Genomic DNA, 23215 nt, shown 5'->3' with positions numbered 1-23215 from the left:
AATAGCTCTTGGAGCTTTCCGTACCTCGCCTGTGCGCTGAGGCCCAAGAATCTCCTTTACAAATTAAAATACATAACCAATTACTTTCTTATGGAGATAAAATACAATCTCTACGAGGTCACCCCCTGCAGAAAACTCTTTTTACATCAGAATGAGAACAACATTATCAACAACAAAGAATCAATAAACCTGTGAGCATAAGACTGAAAATCTTCTCCACAGTAGAGATCTTAATCTAAATTTGATTACTCCACTGACAAAGCAATATAATCACCACCATGGATAATCAAACAACCTAGATACGACTGCCCTTTCCCCTTTTGGGACAAACAAGCACTCTAACGTATCAACTACCAACATCTGCATGCTGCTTCCAAGTCGCAATTTTTAGCTCACTGTATCCTATATACAGAGGGCACAAAAACTGAATCTCAAATGGGAGCAGCAGTTTATTAACATTAGCTGATGCAAGAAAGCAATATTATGCAGCATCAGCCAAAAAAAAAAAATGCTCCGATTTCACCACTCCATTCATTACAAATACCTGTCCACCTCAGCCTTAACTTTATTTAGGCTATCAACTTCCACAACAAAAGATGGAAGTCTGTTCCACCAATCATCTACCTACTGGCTAAAGGCAAACTTCTGCATATCTATCCTACAACTTCTACAACTGTCTTTCCTGAATTTGAATTTATGCCCTCTCAGGTGATTATTCTGAGCAAGAGGAAGAATCCCATCAGCATTGAGCATGCTCAAACCATTCAAGCCTTTATACACCTCAATAAGATCACCTCACAGGTGCCTAGTCTCCAAACACTGTAATCTACAAACTTAAGCTTTTCTTTGTAAGAGCAACCCTTTATTCCATTCACTAATCTTGTTGCCCTTCTCTGTACGCATTCCAACAGTTCTACATCCTTCTTAAAATGAGGCCTCCTGCTCTGTAAACAGTACCCAAGGTGTGGCCTGACAAGGCCACACCTTTAGCACTGTATACAAGGCATACAAGGGGATAATCACCTTCTTATCCCTGCTAGAAAAATTCCTCTATATCATTGACAAGACACCATGAGTTACTCTTGCAGACCGTCTGCACTGCTCAGAAAACTTCATATCTGCCTGCACAATTACCACCAGGTCCTTTTCATTCTCTACCACTGTCAGTGTAGTACCACAGAGTTGTTACGTTACTCTGGAGTGACTATTTCCCATATGTAGTACTTTACATTTGTCAATGTTAAACTTCATTTGCCACCTCCCGGCCCATCTGCTCAACTTTTCTAGATCCTGTTGCAGCAGCGTACTGTCATTAGTGTCATTAACAACCCTACTAACCTTCATATTGTTGCCAAACATGAACATTAAGCCAGATATACCATCATCAATATCATTTATAAATACAGAAAACAACAATGGACCCAACACTGAACCCTGAGGGACTCCACTATCCATTGATTACCACTCTCTGTCTTCTCCCACACAACTATCCCTTTATCCATAGCAGCAATTTACCTCCAATGCCACACTGCTCTAATTTGTGTCGCACTCTTCCATGTGCAACAGAATCAAAAGCCTTTCTAAGATCCAAATATATGATATCAAAGTTATTCCCTGCATCCAGTTTTTTTTTTTTTTTTTTTTATGTAAACCCCAAACACTAGAGGTATTGGAACCTATAGTACTTAGTACTGTGGTTGCGTTGGAGGTTGAGAAGACGAAAGAAGATATCTGTTGACATTAGACTTGAACTTCTATAGATTGTAATTTTCAGGAAATATGTACGAAGGAAGATTGTTCCAGAAAACGGCAATTAAATGAATAAACAAAGAAGATGAAGAGTTGGTTCTGTGAGTTTGAAGTTGGACGGTAAATGGATGTTGGCTGGTGGCGGCACATGTTCAGACTGTTTTGAAAGAGAGGGCGGGAATTATAGAAGCCAATTCAGAAGAACAGTGCCTATGGAAGTATTTATAGAAGAGACATGCAGCAGAAACAGTACGTCTATGAGACAGCGAGTGGAGAGAGACTGTTAGAGATGAATCATTAATTAACCTAACTGCCCTCTTGTGAATGGAATCTAGAAGTCTGAGAGAGGTTTGGGGGACATTTTTGGGGATCATATTGCAAATATGCAAGATCATTTGCAAAAATATCCTGTTTTTGAATTTTATAGTGAGAAATATGTTTCTGAAATTGAGAAAGTTGTGGATGATTTTGAAACCAAATTCAGTGATTTTAAAACAAAGACATTGTTCAGTATATTTCTTATCCATTTAATGTCGACTTAGATACGAAACAAATTGCAGAAAAAATCACCGAGATTTTTCAAACAGAGAAAAAATTACTTGAAAATGAAATAATTACATTACGAAATGATATCTTCCTAAAAGCCAGATCACCAGAAAAAGACTTTTGGAAATATGTTTGCCAAGAGAAGTACTGAAATCTAAAAAAATGCAGTGAACTTTTAAATTGCTGTTTTGGTTCCACATGTATTTGAAACAAACAAAGATGAAGACGCGCTCTACTCTTATAGACTTGCATACGGAAGATTCTTTATGCTTGGCCTTATCACATCCCCTTATGCCTCCGTAGCCAGGTGGGAAGGAGCAGCAGTGCATAGCACACGCTTCTTGATTAGACCGGGGTTCGAGCCCGTCGCCACCAAATATGAAGGATGCGGAAAGGTCAGGGAATGACCACCGCATATCCCGGAGCAATATGGCCTTAGTTGCTAATGCTCCTAAAAAAACCAAACAACAAACAAACAAACACATCCCCTTATGTCCCCGATTTTGAAAGATTGGCAGATGACACGAAGACTCAAACTTCGCATAAATTAAAATTTTAAATATGTATGAATTTAAAATAAGAATTCTGAATTGTATTTAATTTTAAAATTTATAAACAACATTTTTCAATGTGTTGATTAACTTTTACACCCATGTGCAATGAAATTCTTGAGATGATAAATCATGGCACATTTTGAAAAAAAAAGTAGATCGTGGCACATTTTGAAGAAAAAAAAGTAGATTGCATCACAAATTAAGTTGCCTGCCTCTGCTTTATGGCAATGGGAATAGTGTGAATATGTTTTTTTGGCTGATGCAGGAAAATATCTCTTCTTTGCAATGTTCAGTTAAATATAAAAACAATTAATTATAATTGTTTTTATTAATTGACTTTAAACTATTTTCAAATAATGATATTCTGTAATTTGGACTAGTCCTTTTCGTCCCCCCCCATTAATTTAAGTTACTGAGGTTTTACACTTTCAGGAGTAATGGAAATAAAAAAAAAAAAGTAATGTAATTTAAATGTTTGATATTGATTTAAATGAATTGCAGTAATTTAACTTTATATTATAAATCATTCTGTATATTGTAATAACAGTACAAATGATTATTTTGTGCAGATGAAATTGAGTGGCCAGATCAAAATGACTGGCCTCTGCCTGATGATGCCAAAGATCTTATTTCACAACTTCTACAGCAGAATCCTTTTGATCGTTTGGGTACAGGAGGATCACAAGAAGTAAAGGAACATTGTTTCTTTGAGGGGATAGACTGGAATTCCCTTTTACGCCAAAAAGCAGAGTTTGTTCCCCATTTGGAGAATGAGCATGACACCAGTTATTTTGATAGTAAGTTTCATGTTTTATTAATTATTATTACTATGAACATTTATTTTTAAGCTTCATTCAGGATTTTCAGGTTTTAATATTAATAGCAGCAAATGATGCAAAGAAGTGAAGTTATAGATTAACAATCAACAAAAAGAAATAACTAAATAAACACAAAACAAAGTCCATCATTTGTTTAGTCTTCACTTAAATTTATTCAAACTAGCCACATCCTTTGACAATACTAATTGCAAGCTTATTCCAACAGTTGAAACAAAAAAAAAAAAGTGCAAACTTTGCTTTCAGGAAATTTTTGCATGTCTATCCTGCAACTCTCTTTTTTCACTTTAAATTTATTCCTCTTTATGTATGTAGTAAGGTTGCTATCAGCATTTAGTTTATTTAAATCATTTAAAGCCTTAAACACTTTAATGATGTCCCCTAGCAGGTCTAGTTTCTAGGGTTTCAATCAGCTTCAACTTCTCGAAAATCTGCTACCAATTCCTTAAATGCCGATCTTCGGGTAACTCTCCAGTGGGGCAAAGACAACTTAGTTGATTTTAACCCTTCTAAAACTCAGTCTTGTCTTATATCTTGCAAAAAGGATTCTTCTGCTCCTATGCTTATCTTTAGTGACACTCCGATTTCTAGGCAAAATGATATATCTCTTTTGGGGATTACCCTGATTTCTAATCTCTCTTGGCACAAGCACATTACAAATATTGCTTCCTTTGCATCTAAAAAAACTTGGTTTTCTCTTTCGCTCTCGGCGTTACTTTTCTTCCAAACAGCTGCTCACTCTGTATAAATCGCAAATCCGCCCTGCCATGGAATATTATTCCCACATCTGGGGTGGTGCCCCCAAAACCTCTCTCAGGCTTCTTGATTCCATTCAGAAGAGGGCAGTTAGGTTAATTAATGATTCATCTCTAACAGCTTCTCTCCATTAGCTTTCTCATAGAGGTATTGTTTCTGCTGCATGCCTCTTCTACAGATACTTCCAAGGGAAATTTTCTTCTGAATTGGCTTCTATAATTCCCGCTTTCTCTTTCAAAACAGTCCGAACACGTGCTGCCACTAGCCAACATCCATTTACTGTCCAACTTCAAACCCACAGAACCAACTTTAGCTTCCTCCTTTATTCATTCAACTGCCGTTTTCTGGAACAACCTTCCTTCATACGTATTTCCTGAAGATTACAATCTACAGAAGTTCAAGTCCAATGTCAACAAATATCTTCTTTCGTCTTCTGAACATCCAACCCAAGCACGGTACTAAGTACTATAGGTTCTAATACCTCTCGTGTTTGGGGTTCACATAAAAAAAAAAAAAAAAAGGGGACTGCAATTTGTAGAAGTTCCTTAGCAAGAATTACCCTTTACCATTTGTGACCATTATTTGCGACTTTGCTCTGCAATTGTTTCGACAAATGCAGCTTCCACAGATAAAATAACCACTGTGTGTCAGTGATCACAGTATACTGATATGAGATTTTCATGAAGATGACTATGGTGGTCTGAGACAATTTTTTTAAATTCTATACAGTGGGACCAACTTATGATGTTACCAAGGAAATTATAAATGGGGAGCATAAGGAATTAATCTTGGAAGCTACTAGCTTTTCATATCAACTAAGAAATGCTATTCAAGGTTTAGCCCTAAATCGATGTCAAGAGAACTAATGACACTCATGGCAGAGAAATAAAATGCATGAGATCCATATAAAGTGTCAAGTGACACAGAAGCTTATGGTAGATGTAAGCTAGTCTGTAATCAAGTCAGAAAGGAGGTTAGGCAAGCGAAGGCAGATTACGAAAAATCTTTGGCAATGACAAATTATGAGAAATATTTGGCAAAGGATGCAAAAAAAAAAAAAAAAAAAAAAAAACAACAAGGACTTCATTACTTATTTAAAATCTAGAAAAAAAGGGATGAGCCAGATTGGTCCACTTCGATGTTGATAGTTTGACTGTTGATTATCCTCTTCAGATAGCTGAAAAACTAAATGAGTATTTGGCATCTACATTCACACTTGAAGAATTCTGCAGAGAAGTAGAGGCCAGAAGTTTCTGAAACTATAACATAGAGCTAAATGATTTTTCCAATGTATTTCCAATTCACTAGCTAAATATATTTCCAATTCACAAAGGGAGATCTAAGGATGACATGAGTAATTACTATGGGTTTAAGGGGAAGTCTTGTCTGATCAATTTGATGGAATACTATGGGTCACAAAGGAACTGGATGCAAAAAATAATTTTGGTATCGTGTACTTCGATTTCGGGAAAGCTTTTGTTACTGTTGCACATGGAAGACTGCTGTACAAGTTGTTGCTATGGGTAAAAGGATGATTGAGTGGGAGAAGACAGAGTGCTCATCAGCAGACGCTGCTTTTCTTGGACTAATGTTATTCGTGGAGTCTCTCAGGTTCGGTGTTGAGCCCATTGCTGTTTTCTTTATTTATCAATGATTTTAATGAGAGTATATCAGGCAACAACCCTATCAACCTTAATAACAAAGGTTGGTAGGGTTGTTAATGACAGTAATTACAGTATGCCTTTGGTCAAGGTGTAGTTGATTGCTAGTACAAACTTCCATCTGTTGTAGAAGTCAGTATCTGCTTTAGCATTAGCAAGGGCACATGATGCAAGAAATCAAACTTATATAGCATCAGCCGAAAAAAAACAAACAAACCCCCCCCCCCCTTTCTCATTTCACTCATCCACCACTCCAAATGTTTGTCTAGTTCTGCCTTGAATCTGTTTAAGCTATCAACTTCTACAATGACAGATGGAAGTTTGTTCCAGCAATCAACCACCCACTGGCTTAAGGCAAACTTCCGCACATCTATCCTACAACTGTCTTTCTTCAATTTGAATTTATGCCCTCTCAGACGATTATTCTGAGCAAGAGGAAGAATCCCAGCAGCATTGAGCATGCTCAAACCATTCAAAGTTTTATACACCTCAATCATATCACTTTGCAGGTGCCTAGTCTCCAGACACTGTAATTTGCAAAACTTAAGCCTTTCTTCGTAAGAGCAACCCTTTGTTCCCTTCACTAATCTTTTTGCCCTTCTCTCTACTCGTTCCAAAAGCTCTACATCCTTCTTAAAATGAGGCCTCCAGACCTGTATTCAGTACTCAAGGTATGTCCAGACCATTGCCTTATACAAGGGGATAATCACCTGCTTATCCCTGTTAGAAACATTTCTGTATATCATTGGCAAGACACCATGAGCGACTCTTCGAGACCATCTGCACTGCTTAGAAAACTTCATATCTTCCTGCACAATTAACCCCAGATCCTTTTCACTCTCTACCTCTGTCAGTGTAGTACCACACAGTTGATATTTTACTCTGGGGTTACTGCTTCCCATATGCAGTATTTTACATTTGTCAATGTAAACTTCAGTTGCCACCTCTCAGCGTACTGTCATTAGTGTCATTAACAACCCTGCCAACCTTCGTATCGTCTGCAAACTTGGACATTAAGCCTGATATCATCAATATCATTAATGAATGCAGAAAACAACAATGGACCCAACACTGAACCCTGGGGACTCCACTAATAACATTAGTTCACGAAAAGCAGTGTCCATTGATTACCACTCTCTGTCTTCTCCCACTCAACCATCCCTTTATCCATAGCAGCAATTTGCCTCCAATGCCACAATGCTCCAATTTGTGAAACAGTATCAAAAGCCTTTCTAAGATCCAAATATATGATATCAAAATTATTCTTTGCATCCAGTTCCTTTGTGACTACATCATCATCATCAGCCATTTTCAATCCACTGCAGGATGAAGGCCTCTCCAGCATCTTTCCAGTTCCTTCTGTTTTGAGCACTGGCCATCCATTTACTACCCACAAACTCATGAATTTCATCTATCCATCTCCGCCTTTGTCTTCCAGGTTTTCTTCTATCTCCTTTTGGGTACCATTCTGTTATTTTCTTAGTCCATCTGTCATCATGTCTTCAAGCTATGTGTCCTGCCCAAGACCATTTTAGTTCTTTAGTTATGATAAGATGTCCTTTACTTGAGTTTGCTGCCTAATCCATGTGTTTCTCTTCTTATCTAACAGTCTGATTCCCAATATAATTCGTTGCATTCTTTGCTGTGTAGTTCTCAGCTTCTCTTCCATTCTTTTGGTGAGTGCCCAAGTTTCACTTCCATAAGTCATGGTGGGGAGTAGTAGTAGTAGTAGTTGTAGTGGCATGTGATGCAAGAAAGTAAGTGTATGAGCATATGCAGCATCAGCCAAAAAAATCGCAGCATTCCCTGCAAATGCCTGTCCAGTTCCTGCTTAAATTTATTCAACCTATCAACTTCCACGACAGATGGAAGTTTGTTCCAGCAATTAACTACCCGCTGGCTAAAGGCAGATTTCCACACATCTATTCTACATCTGTCTTTTCTTAATTTGAATTTATGCCCCCTTAGGTTCATAATCTGAACAAGTGGAAGGATCCCATCAGAATTCACCGTGCTCAACCCATTCAAGGCCTTATACACCTCAATCATATCACCGCGCAGGTGCCTAGTCTCCAGCCACTTCAATTTGCAGAACTTAAGCCTCTCTTGGTAAGAGGATCCCTTCATTCCCCTCACCAATCTTGTTGCCCTTCTCTTTACACGCTCAAGTAAATCTACATCCTTCCTAAAATGAGGCCTCCAGACCTGTACGCAGTACTCAAGGTGTGGCCTCACCATTGCCTTATACAGAGGGACAATCACCTCCTTCTCCCTGCTAGCAAAATTCCTATATATCATTGACAAAACCTCATGACCTGCCCTGGCAGCCTGTCTGCATTGCTCAGAAAACTTCATATCCGACTGCACAATTACTCCCATGTTTTTTTTTTTTCATTTTCTACCACCTTAAGTGTAGTACCACACAGTTGGTACGTTTCTCTGGGGTTACTTCTTCCCATATGCAGTACTTTGCATTTGTCAAGGTTAAACTTCAGTTGCCACTTCTTAGCCCATCTGCCCAAATTATCTAGATCCTGTTGCAGTAGCACACTGCCAACCTTTGTATCATCTGCAAACTTCAACATTACACCTGATATACCTTCATCAATATCATTGATAAATATACAAAACAACAATGGACCTAACACCGAACCCTGTGGGACTCCACTAATAACATTATTCCACGAAGAGAAGCACCCATACATTGGTTCATCATTTTACGTTTCAGACAATCTGGGATATTGCTCTTCAGTATGTGACTATATTTCCTGAATGCTATCCATCCAAAATTTATTCTTCTCGTGACTTCCAGCCATTTATCATTATTACAGCTAATAACTTGTCCCAGGTAAGTATATGACACCACCTTTTCAATTACTGCTCCTTCAATCATTATGTCTCTTTCTGTGGCATACTTATTCATCATTACTTTTGTTTTAGCCATATTCAGCTTTAGTCCAAATCCTTACTAACTCTGCATAACTGATTAAGATTTTGCTCTAATTCTTTGGGATCGTGGCTTATGACCACAATGTCATCTGCAAATTTCTGCGACCAGTCTAATCTTCTAAAAGCTTCCTCAAGGGCAGCAGTAAAGAGTTTCGGAGATATTGTGTCTCCTTGTCGAACTCCTTTCTCGATTTTAAATTTCCTACTGTCTTTGTCTAGTCTAATAAAGGAGGTAGCATTCTCATATATTTTCTTCAAAATCATAATATGTGTGGGGTATCTATGCCTTGTCTTTCCAGTGCCCGAAACATTGCCTTATGATTGTATGGAGTCAAATGCCTCTTCATAATCCACAAATGCCAGGCATAATGGTGTTTTATATTCATTTGCTTTCTCCATTAGCTGTGATATTACGTGAAGGTGATCCATAGTTGAGAATCCTGTCCTAAAGCTAGCTTGCTCTTTTGGTTGATTCTCATCAAGTATTCTTTGTAATCTGTTAGTGATGACCCTTGTGAACAACTTGTAGATGTGGGATAACAAGCTAATTGGTCTATAATTTTCAATTTCTGATTTATCTTCTTTCTTATGCAGCAAAACTATGATTGCATTATTCCACTGCTTAGGCGTCACTCCTTTTCTAATGCACTTTGTGAAGAGCCTTGCCAGTTTTTTTGTTATGTCTCTTCCTTCCAATTTTAACAACTCTACAGTAACTTCATCTTCCCCCGGGGCTTTCTGATTCTTCATTTTCTTCAATGCATGTTCTACCTCATCAGGAAGAATATTGGGTATGTCGTATGTGTTGCTAATTTGCAATCCATCTTCCCCACTGCTGGCATTATTCCCTCGCTCCTTGTATAATTCTCTATAGTAGTCTTCTGCTATTTGAATTATGCCTTCTCTGCTGTTTATAAGTACACCATCGCTATTCTTCAGTTTCAGTATCATTTGTCTTTTTGTATTACTGCTCATGGCTGCTGATTTAAATCCTTTGTTTTCCCTTAATGCTTGTTCCACTTTTCTTGTGTTAAATCTTCTTATGTCCTCTCTGAGTCTCTTTCTAATGGCTTTGCATAACTCAGTATACTCAATTTTCTCCTTGTCAGTGTTTTTCTTGCTCTTCATTTGCGTCTTCGGTTCATCATGACAAGTGTTTCTTGAATAATTTTTTCTTCTTTGGATTTCTTTTTCCCTATAGGTTTCTTGGGCTTTATCACTTTCAGAAAATTGTAATATTCCTTGTCGATATCTTGGTCCTGAGCAGTCTGCAGAAGCTCAAACTTGTTCTTAAGTTCCAGTACATACTGCTTTTTCTCCTCTTCTGTTATCTCAAAGACCTTTGTATTATTTACTCAAGTTAGTTCTGTTAGTGAGGATGAAGTCGATTTCATTAGTTTTTAATCCATTTGGACTTTTCCGTGTCCACTTCCTGTTCACCCTTTTCTTGAAAAAAGTGTTCATTACTGACAATTCTTGAGATTCTGCAAATTCCACAAGTCTTTTGCCTCTTTCATTTCTTTCACCAATTCCAAAATTTCCTATAGTTCCCCTTTCTGTGCTGTTTTGTCTTTTTCCAACCTTAGCATTGAAGTCCCCCATAATAATAGTGTATTGTGTTTTCTGCTCATCTAGAAGACTCAATTTCTGTGTACATTTCTTCAACCTCTTCATCATCATGGCTCGATGTTGGTGCATAAATCATTATAACCTTTAGCTTGTACCTCTTAGAAATCTTGAGTATTAGTCTTGACTCCCTTGGTGATGTACTTTTGAATTCCAAAATGTTGTTTTTTAAATCTTTATGGACCAGAAACCCAACTCCACCTTCAATCCTTTCATTGTTTCCATTGGTTTACAGCATATTTCCACTTGATAAACTTATGATTCATTTCTTCTTCTTGTTTCAGCCAAACCGATGATATTCCAATTCACATTTTCTTATTCCTTTTCCAGCTCTAATATCCTGTCTTTACCGATGAGTGATCTTACATTGTAACAGGCCAAGTTCAGTTTCCGTGCATGGCAGCCTGGTCATACCCAGGGATTCTTAGCACCCTCTGCTTCAACTCTGATCCTCTCGCTGCCGTAAGAAGGGGAGTGAAAGCTGCTGCTGACTGAGGGTCATTTGTTTCGTCTTACTGTCATGTGCTGGAAAGTTTGGTCTTTTCCTCTTCATCCTGAGTAGGCCTCTTGAAGAGCACCACTCTACACGTTCGTTGCCACCTAAGTGACGTAATAGGGCTTACCATCAAGAAGGTGTGCATGAGTGGATTTTAGAGAGGCAGGCCAACCAGACTTCTCCTGAATCTTCTGTAATAGAAAGATATTGAATCCATCAGCATTTTAGACTGAGTGTCTGATAACACACATGATACCTGTTCCACTCTAAGCCCCGTGACTACATCATAGTATCCTATCAAATTGGTCAAACACGACTTCCCCTTAAAAAACCCATGCTGTGTCTGAGCTATAACTGAAGTCTTGTCTAGATGATCATGCAATGCTTCTTTAACCAATGCCTCCATTAATTTCCCTGGAACAGAAGTTAACAGGACTAATATGTCTGTAATTACCTGTGTCTCCCTTTGATCCTCCTTTGTGGATTGCAGTCACATTTGCACATCTCCAGTCCATGGGTACCTCCTCTGAGTCCGAGGAAGCTCTCATAATTATGGCTAAGGGTTTGCTTACTGCCTTTGCTGCCTTCTTTTTTATAACTGGATATATTCCAATCACCCCAGGTGCCTTTCTTATGTTTATCTTCAACAATTTCTCCTCCTCTTTACTCTCAGTTATTACAAGATTATCTAGCCTTTCAAAATGTAAGAGCAATGAAGCTCAGTTTTTCCTACTTTAAGTACTCTTGTTTAAATATAAGATCAATATCATACCTTAATTGTAGGAAATCTTGACCCGACGCTCACATCAAACTAATCCGATTAATGTAATATAAAATCTTTAAGTATTAAAATCTTTAAAACTGCAAACATATCCCTATTGAAGGATTGTTGAATTATATGGTATTATATAAAAAACTAAACTTGTTAAAAACTAAAATTCAGATAGTCTTCCATCTGCCACCAAGGAAGAGCCAAGCGCAGCCGATGCACATAAACTTACTCCAAACTAAACCCATTAGCATTGATAGACCAGAAAGAGAAGACAATTGTCAAACTATGTTAAAACTATATTAAATAATGTTTTAACATAGATGCCTCACAGATGCCTTGTGTTGTTGTAAATGCATCGAAAGGTAATTTTTGGTAGAACCGATGTAAAAGGAGTTGCACTCCCCACAAGCAATGTTATAGACAATATTGTTTTGCTCCATATTAGAGACAGAGGTTGGTTTCCTTGCCCTCTATATTGTCTGAAGTTTACTTATCAGTTGTGCAACTATTTTGAATTCTGTATTTTTAAAATGTTAATAAACTGCTCATACCATTGTTGTACATAAGGAACTTTAATAAAATATTTATGTGAGGTGTTTTTAATTAAAGTGTATGTTATCATTAACCCTTCTTAACGTAAAGTTAAGAAAGTTTATCGAGTTCTCACCTGATTTTTCTTGTTCCAAAGTGAATTTGTCTTGTGTGTATATTATTAAAAGAACTCATAAGATTATTTACGTTGTTTTCATGTGAAATAACAAGGATATCATCTAAATACCTACCATAAAATGTTAACCTGGGAATATACAGATTTAAGTGTAATTGTTCAATAGTATTGAGATAAATTGCAGCTACTAAACCACTCAGACTGAGCCCCATGGGAAAGCCAAAAATTTGTCTGTAAATATCCGATTGAAAGTCAATATAATTTGCCTCTATAAGAAATCTGATTAAATTAAATATTTCAGCTATAGGTAACTTGATTTTATTTAACATGATTGCATTACTATTGATCAAATTCCATAATGTACCGAGCGAATATTTAACATCTATATTAGTATACAGTGAGACAACATCAAGGGAAAACAACCTATCATCATTATCTAACTTTATATCTTTTAATGTATTAAATGAGAATCGGAATTTTTTATGCTAAATTTTAATGTAAGACGTAATGGTTTTGTGATTTCATATAAATAAGACGCTAAAGACGCAAAAGCCAAATTTTTGTAGGAAACGATCGGTCTAATTGGATAATCCGTTTTATGTAACTTAACTTGTCCAAACAAGGTCGGTACATTGTTAGTTCTTGCTTTAAGATTCTTTAATGTCACCATTGTAATAGAATCTTTTCTTCTATGTTCCGTTAAAGTATTATTGAACTGTTTAATCAAGTTATCGAACATACTTCTATTTTCCAATCGATAGGTGGAATTATCGGATATGATGCTCTTCAATTTATCAGTGTAATCCTTATTTAAGACAACCACTGTGTCCCCTTTATCCGCTTTTTGTATTACAATATTATTGTTTTTCTTTAAGTTTTGTAATCCGATTCTTTCTGAAATTAAATTGTTCTATAAATGTACAGAGACCATATACTATTTTGGACTCGTGAACCTTCACGCGCATGTGTGAATAACATGATTCACATTGGTTAACAGTAATAATCTTGTCACGATGTGCCTATTTTGAAATATAAGAGAGTGGATATTGTTTTTAACTCGTTACTTCTTGTGAGCACTGTTTACGACCGAAATATCTGGTCATGTATTAAGAAGTTCAACCTTAGAATATTTTAATACGGTTTTAATTTAATATAGTTTTAACAGTTTGACAATTGTCTTCTCTTTCTGGTCTATCAATGCTAATGGATTTAGTTTGGTGTAAGTTGATGTGCATCGGCTGTGCTTGGCTCTTCCTTGCTGGCAGCTGGCAGACTATCTAAATTAAAGACAAGTTTAGTTTTTTATATAATATCATATAATTCAACAATCCTTCAATAGGGATATGTTCGCGGTTTTAAAGATTTTAATACTTAAAGATTTTATATTACATTATTCGGATTAGTTTGATGTGACTGTTGGGTCAAGATTTCCTACAGTAAAGGTATGATATTGATCTTATATTTAAACAAGATTATCTAGCTTACTGCCAGATTTTAATACACCTCTGGCATTCCAATCCCTGAATAACTCCTCATGTGTGAATGTAGATGCAAAATATTCGTTTAGTTTGTTAGCTACCTGAGCAGGATCATCAACAGTTGAACCATCAATATCAAGTGGACCAATCTGATTCATCCCGTTCCTTCTAGAATTTACATAAGTAAAGAACTCTTTGCTGTTTTTATTTGTATCCTTTGCCAAATATTTCTCGTAATCTGCCTTTGTCCGCCTAACCTCCTTTGTGACTTGGTTACAGACCAGCTTATATCTATCATAGGCTTCTGTGTCACGTGTTAATTTATATATATCCCATGTATTTTTCTTCTCTGCCACATAACCCCAGGGGCTCACATCTGGTGAGTATGCACTTGGCCACACCCAGGGTCCTGAGCTGGATATCATCATTCTTCTCTTTCTTGGTGATTCCCTTCTACTTTTGACACACTCTCTCTCTCTCTCTCTCTCTCTCTCTCTCTCTCTCTCTCTCTCTCTCTCTCTCTCTCTCTCTCTCAGGAATTTTTTTTTTTTTTTGGCTGGTGCAGCATAAACCTCAGGCTTCCTTGCACCATGTAACTAATAATAATAATAAATGTCCAATTAGTTCATTTTGGCCATTTGATGACCATTTAGGCCTAAATCTTGAACAATATTTCCTAGTAGCTTCCAAGATTATTTCTCTGAATGCTTCCATTTTGAATTTTCTGTTGGTAACATCATCAGTTGGTCCCACCGTATAGAATTTAAATACTGTCTCAGACCACCGTAGTCACCTTTATGAAAGCAAAAACCCTTCCCTTTACCCCTGATGGTAGTTACCTCTTTGAGTAAAAATCCCACTTCAGCACACTGTGATCACTGCCACCTAGTGGTTTCTTTATCTGCAGATTATTAATGCATGAAGGATAACTACTGATAATCAAATCAAGAGTATTGCTCCCTTTAGTTGCCTCCCGAACATGCTGCTGTAGAAAACAATCATCCAATAAATTGAAAAAAAGCCTTGTTAGTGTGTGAGTGACCAACCCACAAATTCCAGTCAATCTCTGTGAAATTAAAATTCCCCATTATAAGACACTCTGATTTACTGGCCCACTCTATTTCTCTGTACAGTTTTTATTATACTCATCAGATTCATTTGGCCTATAACACACACCTACTCTCATTTTTCCTTTCGCAGTGCTTATGTCACACCAGACTCAACATTGCATTGTCTGCCAACATCAATTGGATGCACTTCCTTAGATTTTATGTTTCTTAACTAACAGCATAACCCCGCCTCCCTTCCTGTCCTGTCTATTCTTTCTGTACACATTGTACTCCCCAAATTCCAATTCTGCACTGCTTATGTCTGTGTGACACCATGTCTCTGATATTCCAACAATATCTGTCTTTGATATCTTGACTAGCACGTCCAACTCATCAAATTTATTTAACTATACTCCTAGCATTGGTGTACAGGCAAGTATACATGCACCTGTTTCTACTCTTAGTTACTCTAACACAGCCCATGTATTTACTTTTTCCATTGTGACTCCCAGAAGTCCTGGAAATATCCATTGCCTTGCTTTCCAGGCTGTTGCTCAATTGCATTTCAGTACAAGTAGTGCAAGAATCACTTTCACCTCTGCCAGCGGCTACTGTTAATCTTTTAGTCTGTGTATCTTCCCCAAGGTAGCAGTCTTCCGACCCACCTAACTCTGCCACGATAGCATCAGCAAATATTCTTGCACCCTTTCTATTTAAGTGTACCCCATCCCTGTAGAAGCATAAACCTGTTAAGAAGCACAGACCAGGCTGAGAAAAAATCTACTTCTTGAGCTTTGCACAATCTCTCCAGGGACGAATTGATCGACAAGGCTCTCATCATAAAAGCGAGGTACTGGGGATTTCAAGGGCTGCTGGGAGTCATCATGGAACAAATAAATACATGGGTTGTGTTAGGGTAATAAGAGTAATAAAAGGTGCGTGTATACTTGCAGGAAGAGCAATGCTAGAATTATAGTAAATAAATTTGATGAATTTGAGGTGCTGGTGAAGATATCAAAGGCTGATGTTGTTGGGGTATGAAAGACATTGGGTCACACAGAGATTAGGAATGTAGAATTGGAATTTGGAAAGTACAATATGTACAGAAAGCATAGACATCATACAAGGGTAGGAGGGGTGAGGCTGCTAGTTAAGAAACACGCAAAATCTAAGGCGGTGCATCCTGTTGACATGATTGATCAGTGCAGTGTTGAGTCAGTTTAGTGTGACATAAGCACTGGGAAAACCAAGTTGAGAGTAGGATTGTGTTATAGGCCTAATGACTCTGATGAGTACACTTAACAACTGTCCAGAGAAATAGTGGGCCAGTAAATCAGATTTTCTTATAATCAGGAATTTAAACTTCCCAAATGTAGACTGGAACTTGTGGATTGATCACTCACACACTAGCAAGACTTTTGTGGATTTATTGGATTATCGTTTCCTACAGCAGCATGTTCAAGAGGCAACTAGAGAGAGTAAAACTCTTGATCTGATTATCAGTAGTGATTCTTCATGCATTAAGAAACTGCAGATAAACCACCCACTAGATGGCAGTGATCACAATGTACTGAAGTGAGATTTACTTAAAGATGTAACTACAATCAGGCGTAAATGGAAGGGTTTTTACTTTCGTAAAGGTGACCCCAGTAATCTCAGACAGTTTTTAAATTCTGAACAGTGGGACCGACTTATGATGTTACCAACAACAAATTCTAAATGGGGCTCATTCAAAGAATTATCTTGGAAGTTACTAGACTTTTCATATCAATTAAGAAATATTATTCAAGGTTTAGGCCTAAATGGATATCAGATGACCTAGTGAGACTCGTGGCAGAGAATAAAAATAAATGGGATGCATATAAATTATCACAGATGCCTATGGTTGATATAAGATAGTCTGTAATCAAGTCACAAAGGATGTTCAGAAAGCAAAGACAGATTACAAGAAATCTTTAGCAAACGGAGCAAAGAAAAACAGTAAAGACTTCTTTACTTATGTAATGGGATGAATGAGATTGGTCCACTTGACATCGATGGTTTGATTGTTGATGCACCTTATGAGGTTGCTGACAAACTGAATGAGTGTTTTGCATCTACATTCACACATGAGGAGTTATTCCAGGAGGTGAATGCTAGAAGTTTATCAAACTCTGCCAGGGAGCTAAATGATTTTGTATTAACTGAGAGAAAAGGCGCAAATGAAATTGTTGAAATTGAACATAAGAAAGATGCCTGGGGTGAATGGGATCTATCCAGTTATATTAAAAGAAGTTAGTAAACCCTTAGCCATAATTATGAAATCTTCCTTGGACTCATTGGAGGTCCCCGTGGACTTGAGATGCAAAAATGTGTCCCCATTTCAAAAAGGTGAATCAAAAGATGACAAGTAATCACAGAACTGTTAGTTTAACTTCTGTTCCATGGAAATTAATGGAGGCACTGGTTCAGGAAGCAGTTCAGGATCATCTAGACAAGACTGCATTTATAGTTCAGACAGATCATGGGTTTATTAAGGGCAAGTCATGTCTGACTAATTTGATTGGATACTGTGATGTTATCACAAGGGAACTGGATGCAAAAAATAATTTATATATCATGAACTTGGATTTTAGGAAAACTTTTGATACTGTTGCACGTGGAAGAATAATCTATAAATTGGAGCAGAATGGAGTTAAGGGCAAGTTTCTACAATGGATAAAAGGGTGGTTGAGTGGGAGAAGACAGAGAGTGGTAATTAATGGACACTGCTCTTCGTGGACTAATGTTATTAGTGGAGTCCTCCAGGGTCCAGTGTTAGGCCCTCTGTTGTTTTGTATATTTATCAGTGATATTGATGAAGGTATGTCAGACTTAATGTCCAAATTTGCAGATGATGCAAAAATTGGCAGGATTGGTAATGGCAGTGTGCCACTGCAATAGGATCTAGAAAAGTTGGGCAGATGGGGTGAGAAGTGACAACTGAAGTTTAACATTGACAAATGTAAAGTACTGCATATGGGTAGCAGTAACCCCAGATTAACATATCACCTGGGTGGTACTACACTCAGGGTAGTTGAGAATGAAATGGACCTGGGGGTAATTGTGCATTCAGATATGAAGTTTTCTAAACAGTGCAGATGGTCCCGAAGAGTAGCTCATGGTGTCTTTTTAATGATATACAGGAATTTTGCTATCAGGGAAAAGGAGGTGATTATTGCTTTCTATAAGGCAGTTGTCAGGGCACCACTTGAGTACTGTGTATAGGTCTGGAGGTCTCATTTTAGGAAAGATGTTTAGCTTCTGGAATGAGTACTGAGAAGGGCAAAGAGATTGGTGAGTGGAACAAAGGGTTGCTATTACCAAGAAAGGCTTAAGTTCTGCAAATTGCACTTTCTGGAGATTAGGCACCTGTGAGGTGATCTAATTAAGGTGTATAAGACTGGTTTGAGTGAGCTCCATGCTGATGGGATTCTTCCTCTTGCTCAGATTACTCACCTGAGGGGACATAAATTCAAATTGAGGAAAGACAATTGTAGAATATATGTTCAGAAATTTGCCTATAGCCAGAAGGTTGTTGATAGCTGGAACAAACTTCCATCTGTTGTAGTAGAGGTCAAAAACTTATGTAAGTTCAAGGCAGAACTAGACAAATATTTGGAGTGAATGGATGGGTGAAATGAGAAGAGGGTTTTTTTTGGCTGAGACTGTATAAGCCTGCTTTCTTGCATGATATGCCTCTGTTAATGCTAATCCAATTCCAACACTATTGTTTCTAATACTTTGTTTTAAAGTATTTTTTTGAAAAAAAAATGATTTAGAAGCAGTTTCTAAACCATGGATTTTTTGGCATAAATCCATGGAATTACTTCATGAAATTTTCAGAATTTGTAAAAATGAAAAATTTGTTCATAAATGATTTTGAATATTGATTTGTTCTTAATTTGACTTAGTTTAGTGAAATTGTTTTTAAAAATAAAATCAGAATTTTTAAAAAAAATTGTAAATGTATTGTAAAATTCTTTATAAAAACAAGATGGAGTAATTTATTTATCTACTTTTTTTCCTGTCTTTTACATCTGTTTAAAGAGTATCACTTATTTCAGTTTCATCAACTTCTGGATCCAGAGATTTACAGCCTTTGTAATCTAAAATGAGACAACAACGGCTACATCTATGATTTTGCCCTCTAATTTCAAAATCTCTTGTAAAATCTATTATCATATTGTCATCCATATCTAAACAGTTACATTATTTGAAATGACTCATAAAAATGTATACAAGTATGCACTCCACAAAAGCCTGTTAAAATTTAATTTTTGATATTTTCAGTGAGAACATTTTCTGTAAAAATGCCAACAAAATGTAAAATATTCATATATAGCTGCATTAAAGTGACTTATGTGAACAACTGTCAGAAGAGAGTGGGCCAGTAAATCAGATTGTCATAATCAGGAATTTTAACTTTCCAGGTATAGACTGGAACTTGTGGGTTGATCACTCACACACTAGCAAGACTTTTGTGGATTTATTGGATTATCATTTCCTACAGCAGCATGTTCGAGAGGCAACTAAAGAGAGTAATGATCTTAAGCTGGATATCATCATTCTTTCCTTTCTTGGTGATTCCTTTCTACTTCTCTCTCTCTCTCTCTCTCTCTCTCTCTCTCAGGGTAACTCGGGAGTGTTTTGGAAGCATTTTCTTGCACTGTATGGCTAATAATAACTTGTTATATGATCTATGTGACTGTACATAATGCAAATGATTGAACATGGTGTTAACATTGATTCAGTAACAATTGTCACTGTATTGACATTTTTGGATGATCATCCAAGTGGTAGTATTGGATTTATCAACTTACTTGGTATGTCCCTTAATCTGGTCACCTGCATATGAATATAACATACTGGAGGTGATGTTTCTCATGTGCTGTTTAATGCTATCCAGGTCTGCTAGGTCAAAAGCATTATGATGATATACATTGCCTGTCAGGTTGTCCCCAGAGCTAGAGGTTACAAAGATTGAACTGATGGGCGCCTCCGTAGTCAGGTGGGAAGGAGCAGCAGTGCGTAGCACACGCTTCTTGATTAGACCGGGGTTCGAGCCCATCACCACCAAATACGGAGGATGCGGAAAGGTCAGTGAATAACCACCGCATATTCCCGGAGCAATATGGCCTTAGTTGCTAATGCTCCTAAAAACAAACAACAACAACATTGAACTGATCAAGGTAGCCACTCCATGGGAAATGAAACTTTATTATTTTTCACTGGTAAAATGCTTCCTGGATGTGTAGAAGAGCTCTATTTTTCATAAATACCATTGTTTCTTGACTTCCCTGGTGTTTCAGTTTGGAATGTCAACAATTGGTAACATGTCTTAGTTCCATTTGGCAGTAACTGAACTATGTATTGTAACTGAACATGTTACAATACATAGGATAATTTTCTTCTAGAAAGAATGAGCAATAATGAAGTTAACCACATAGTGACTTTATATGTATGTAAGGTGAGACATGCAGGATTTTATGGAGCAATCTTGTGAGATACGAAATGGCCCCATGTCTCAAATCATGCAAGTTTCAGCGTTCAAGTGGAAATAGGCTTGTTCTCTCTCTCTCTCTCTGAAAGCTGTTCCATAACCACCTGTTGTCTATCTCTATTCATGCCAACAAGTTAAGAGCAAATAACAGTAAAATTTCAGCATCATTTGCTTGCAGTTGTTCCTCACGTTGGACTGGGTATGGGTGTAACTGCAAAAATTTATGCAACTTTCAAATTGTCAAATGCAGGATATATTCAGCTCGCTTAGTTCTGTGTATGTATTGGTTCTGCTTCTGGTGTTAATACTGGTGCACACTGTCCACAGAACTTTCCACACCTGTAGAGCAATATCCTTAACCCAGCTAAGGGATTTGCATCCTTCCCCTGGTTTTCTCCCACAATCTGTTTCCCTGAATTATGCAGTCATTTTTTCTGACACTGCATGGTGTCGTCAGATTTTTTTGCTGGTGCTTGCAATACCTGTAATAGCAAATTGTAATCACTGGATTACTTTCACTCTTCCATCTAGTGTTCTTCATTGTACTCATGAAACACAATGCTATCCTCATTTGGATCATCTTACACCTTCTGCATTTATGTGCAGTGTTGTATATACAAATTGCCGGAAATGTTAATGATTTTTGGGTCCAATTTTGTTTTTCAAAATCACTTTTACATTTTCTGAATAACATGCCTAGTTGTAAATAAGGATATTTTAATTGTGCCCACCAAGTTCTTTAAAATACTTATTTAACTATAAATGGAATATAAGAAATACTCAAATGTTAATGGAAAGATTCAACAGGTATTCATTGCAGAACTTAATGGCCACTTGGTTTTTCCTAGTCCTATACAGTGTTTTATATTGTATTTTAAGCTATATATGGTATATATAAATATTGTCCATAAAATTTGAATGAAGTTAAGCGTAGTTAATTAATTTTCTGTAACTTTAGCTCGTACAGACAGATATAACCATGAGGTGGAAGATTCTGAAGAAATTGAAGAAAATGAGGAAAATTCAGTTTTCAGTAGTTTTTCTTCGTGCTCTCCTCGTTTTAGAAAGGTTTATTCTAGAGTTGAAAAGGAACTTGAAGAAGAACATATGTTGCAAGTAAGTACTTCAGTATTTATAATTCAACCTTTAAAGGAGCCATCAAACACAATCGTCTGCTGAGCTCAATGCATTTGTCCATCAGACAACACAGCAGCAACCCCCCCCCCCCAATGAAAGTATTACTGGTCCCAGAGAAGGTAGCTGTTGTTTGTGACTCTGTACTTGCGGAAACAGGGAAAATTCTACATCATTAACTTTTGCCAGAAGCAAAATTTAATGATGTCATAGAACAGTTGCCATCTTTTAAGGTGATATTGTTGTACATATTGGTAATGACGATTTCAAATATACACAAACTGAGAATTTACTTAATAGGTATAAGCCAGAGTTGAGAAAAAGTCACTAAAGTCATGCTAGTGTGTGAATGATCCACTTGGTCTAATTAATATTTCAAGTTCCCAGTTATAAGATATTCTGATTTACTGGCCCATTCTATATATCTATACAGTTGTTTGTTATACTCATCACATTCATTGGGCCTATATGCATACCCCTACTCATTTGCATTTTCCCAGTTCTTATGTCACTCCAAACTACTCAACATTGCATTGGCCACACATGTCAACTGGATGCCAGTGACTTAGATTTCAAATACTTCTTAACTAAGCACATAACCCTGCCCCTCCTATCCTGTCTCTCTTTTCTGAGCACATTGTACTTCCCATATTCATATTCTGAATCACATGTGACTGAGTGATGCCATGTCTCCTATATTCCTATAATGATTCTGGATTTTATGACTTAATCAGTACTTGAAATTCATCAAATTTATTTACTGTGCTCCTACGATTAGTGTACATGGAAGTATATATACACCTGTTCTTAGTCTTAGTTACCCTAACACAGCCCATGTATTTACTTGTTCATTGATGACCCATAGCAGGGCTTGAAATCCCTGACATCTTGCTTTCCAGGCTGCTGTATGATCCAATGGATGCAGTGCAATAGTCGCTTTTGCCTCTGCCTCTGCTTCTAGTTGATCAGTTAGTCCATGTATTCCCCCCCATCCCCAAGCTAGCAGTTTCTGACCCACCTAAAACAGCCTCGATTGCATCAAGAATATTTACACTTCCTTCTATTTAAGTGTAGTAGTAATAATGGAAAATGATGCAAGAAAGCAAGCTTATAAGCTGGCTTTCTAATTATGCTTTGCTTAATAAGTGTATGCCATCCCTATAGAAACAGCCTCTCCTGTTAACCAGCACAGACCTGACTGAGAAAAATTCTACCCCATGATCCTTGCACAGTCTTTCTTCCCAAAATTCCCTTGTTCTTGTTAAATAATTCCTGAGCTCACCTTCCCTTAATATAATTAGTGCTATCATCATGTACAACAGTATTTATTACCTTTTGTGCCCTTAAAAGACAATAGCGACTCTACAACACCATGTACTTTTGCCCCTGGCAGACATGCCCTGGTCCTATTCCACCTTTCC

General features: G+C 37.2%; 1 protein-coding gene across 5 annotated transcripts in view; it reads left to right on the top strand.

Annotated features, from left to right (window-relative positions):
- LOC150087015 (microtubule-associated serine/threonine-protein kinase 3-like) overlaps positions 1–23215 on the top strand; it is a 912052-nt gene that overhangs the window by 755352 nt on the left and 133485 nt on the right. For all 5 annotated transcript variants that reach the window (XM_090372902.1, XM_090372903.1, XM_090372904.1 and 2 more), the window contains 2 exons: positions 3419–3646; positions 21619–21776. In XM_090372902.1, the coding sequence (XP_090229028.1) occupies positions 3419–3646; positions 21619–21776 (386 nt within the window). The remainder of the gene's footprint in view (positions 1–3418; positions 3647–21618; positions 21777–23215) is intronic.

This window comes from Mastigoproctus giganteus, chromosome 4 (genome assembly GCF_048544385.1).
Source record: "Mastigoproctus giganteus isolate SK-2022 chromosome 4, ASM4854438v1, whole genome shotgun sequence".
NCBI classification, from domain to species: Eukaryota; Metazoa; Arthropoda; class Arachnida; order Uropygi; family Thelyphonidae; genus Mastigoproctus; species Mastigoproctus giganteus.
This window is presented reverse-complemented; position numbering and strand designations above follow the sequence as displayed.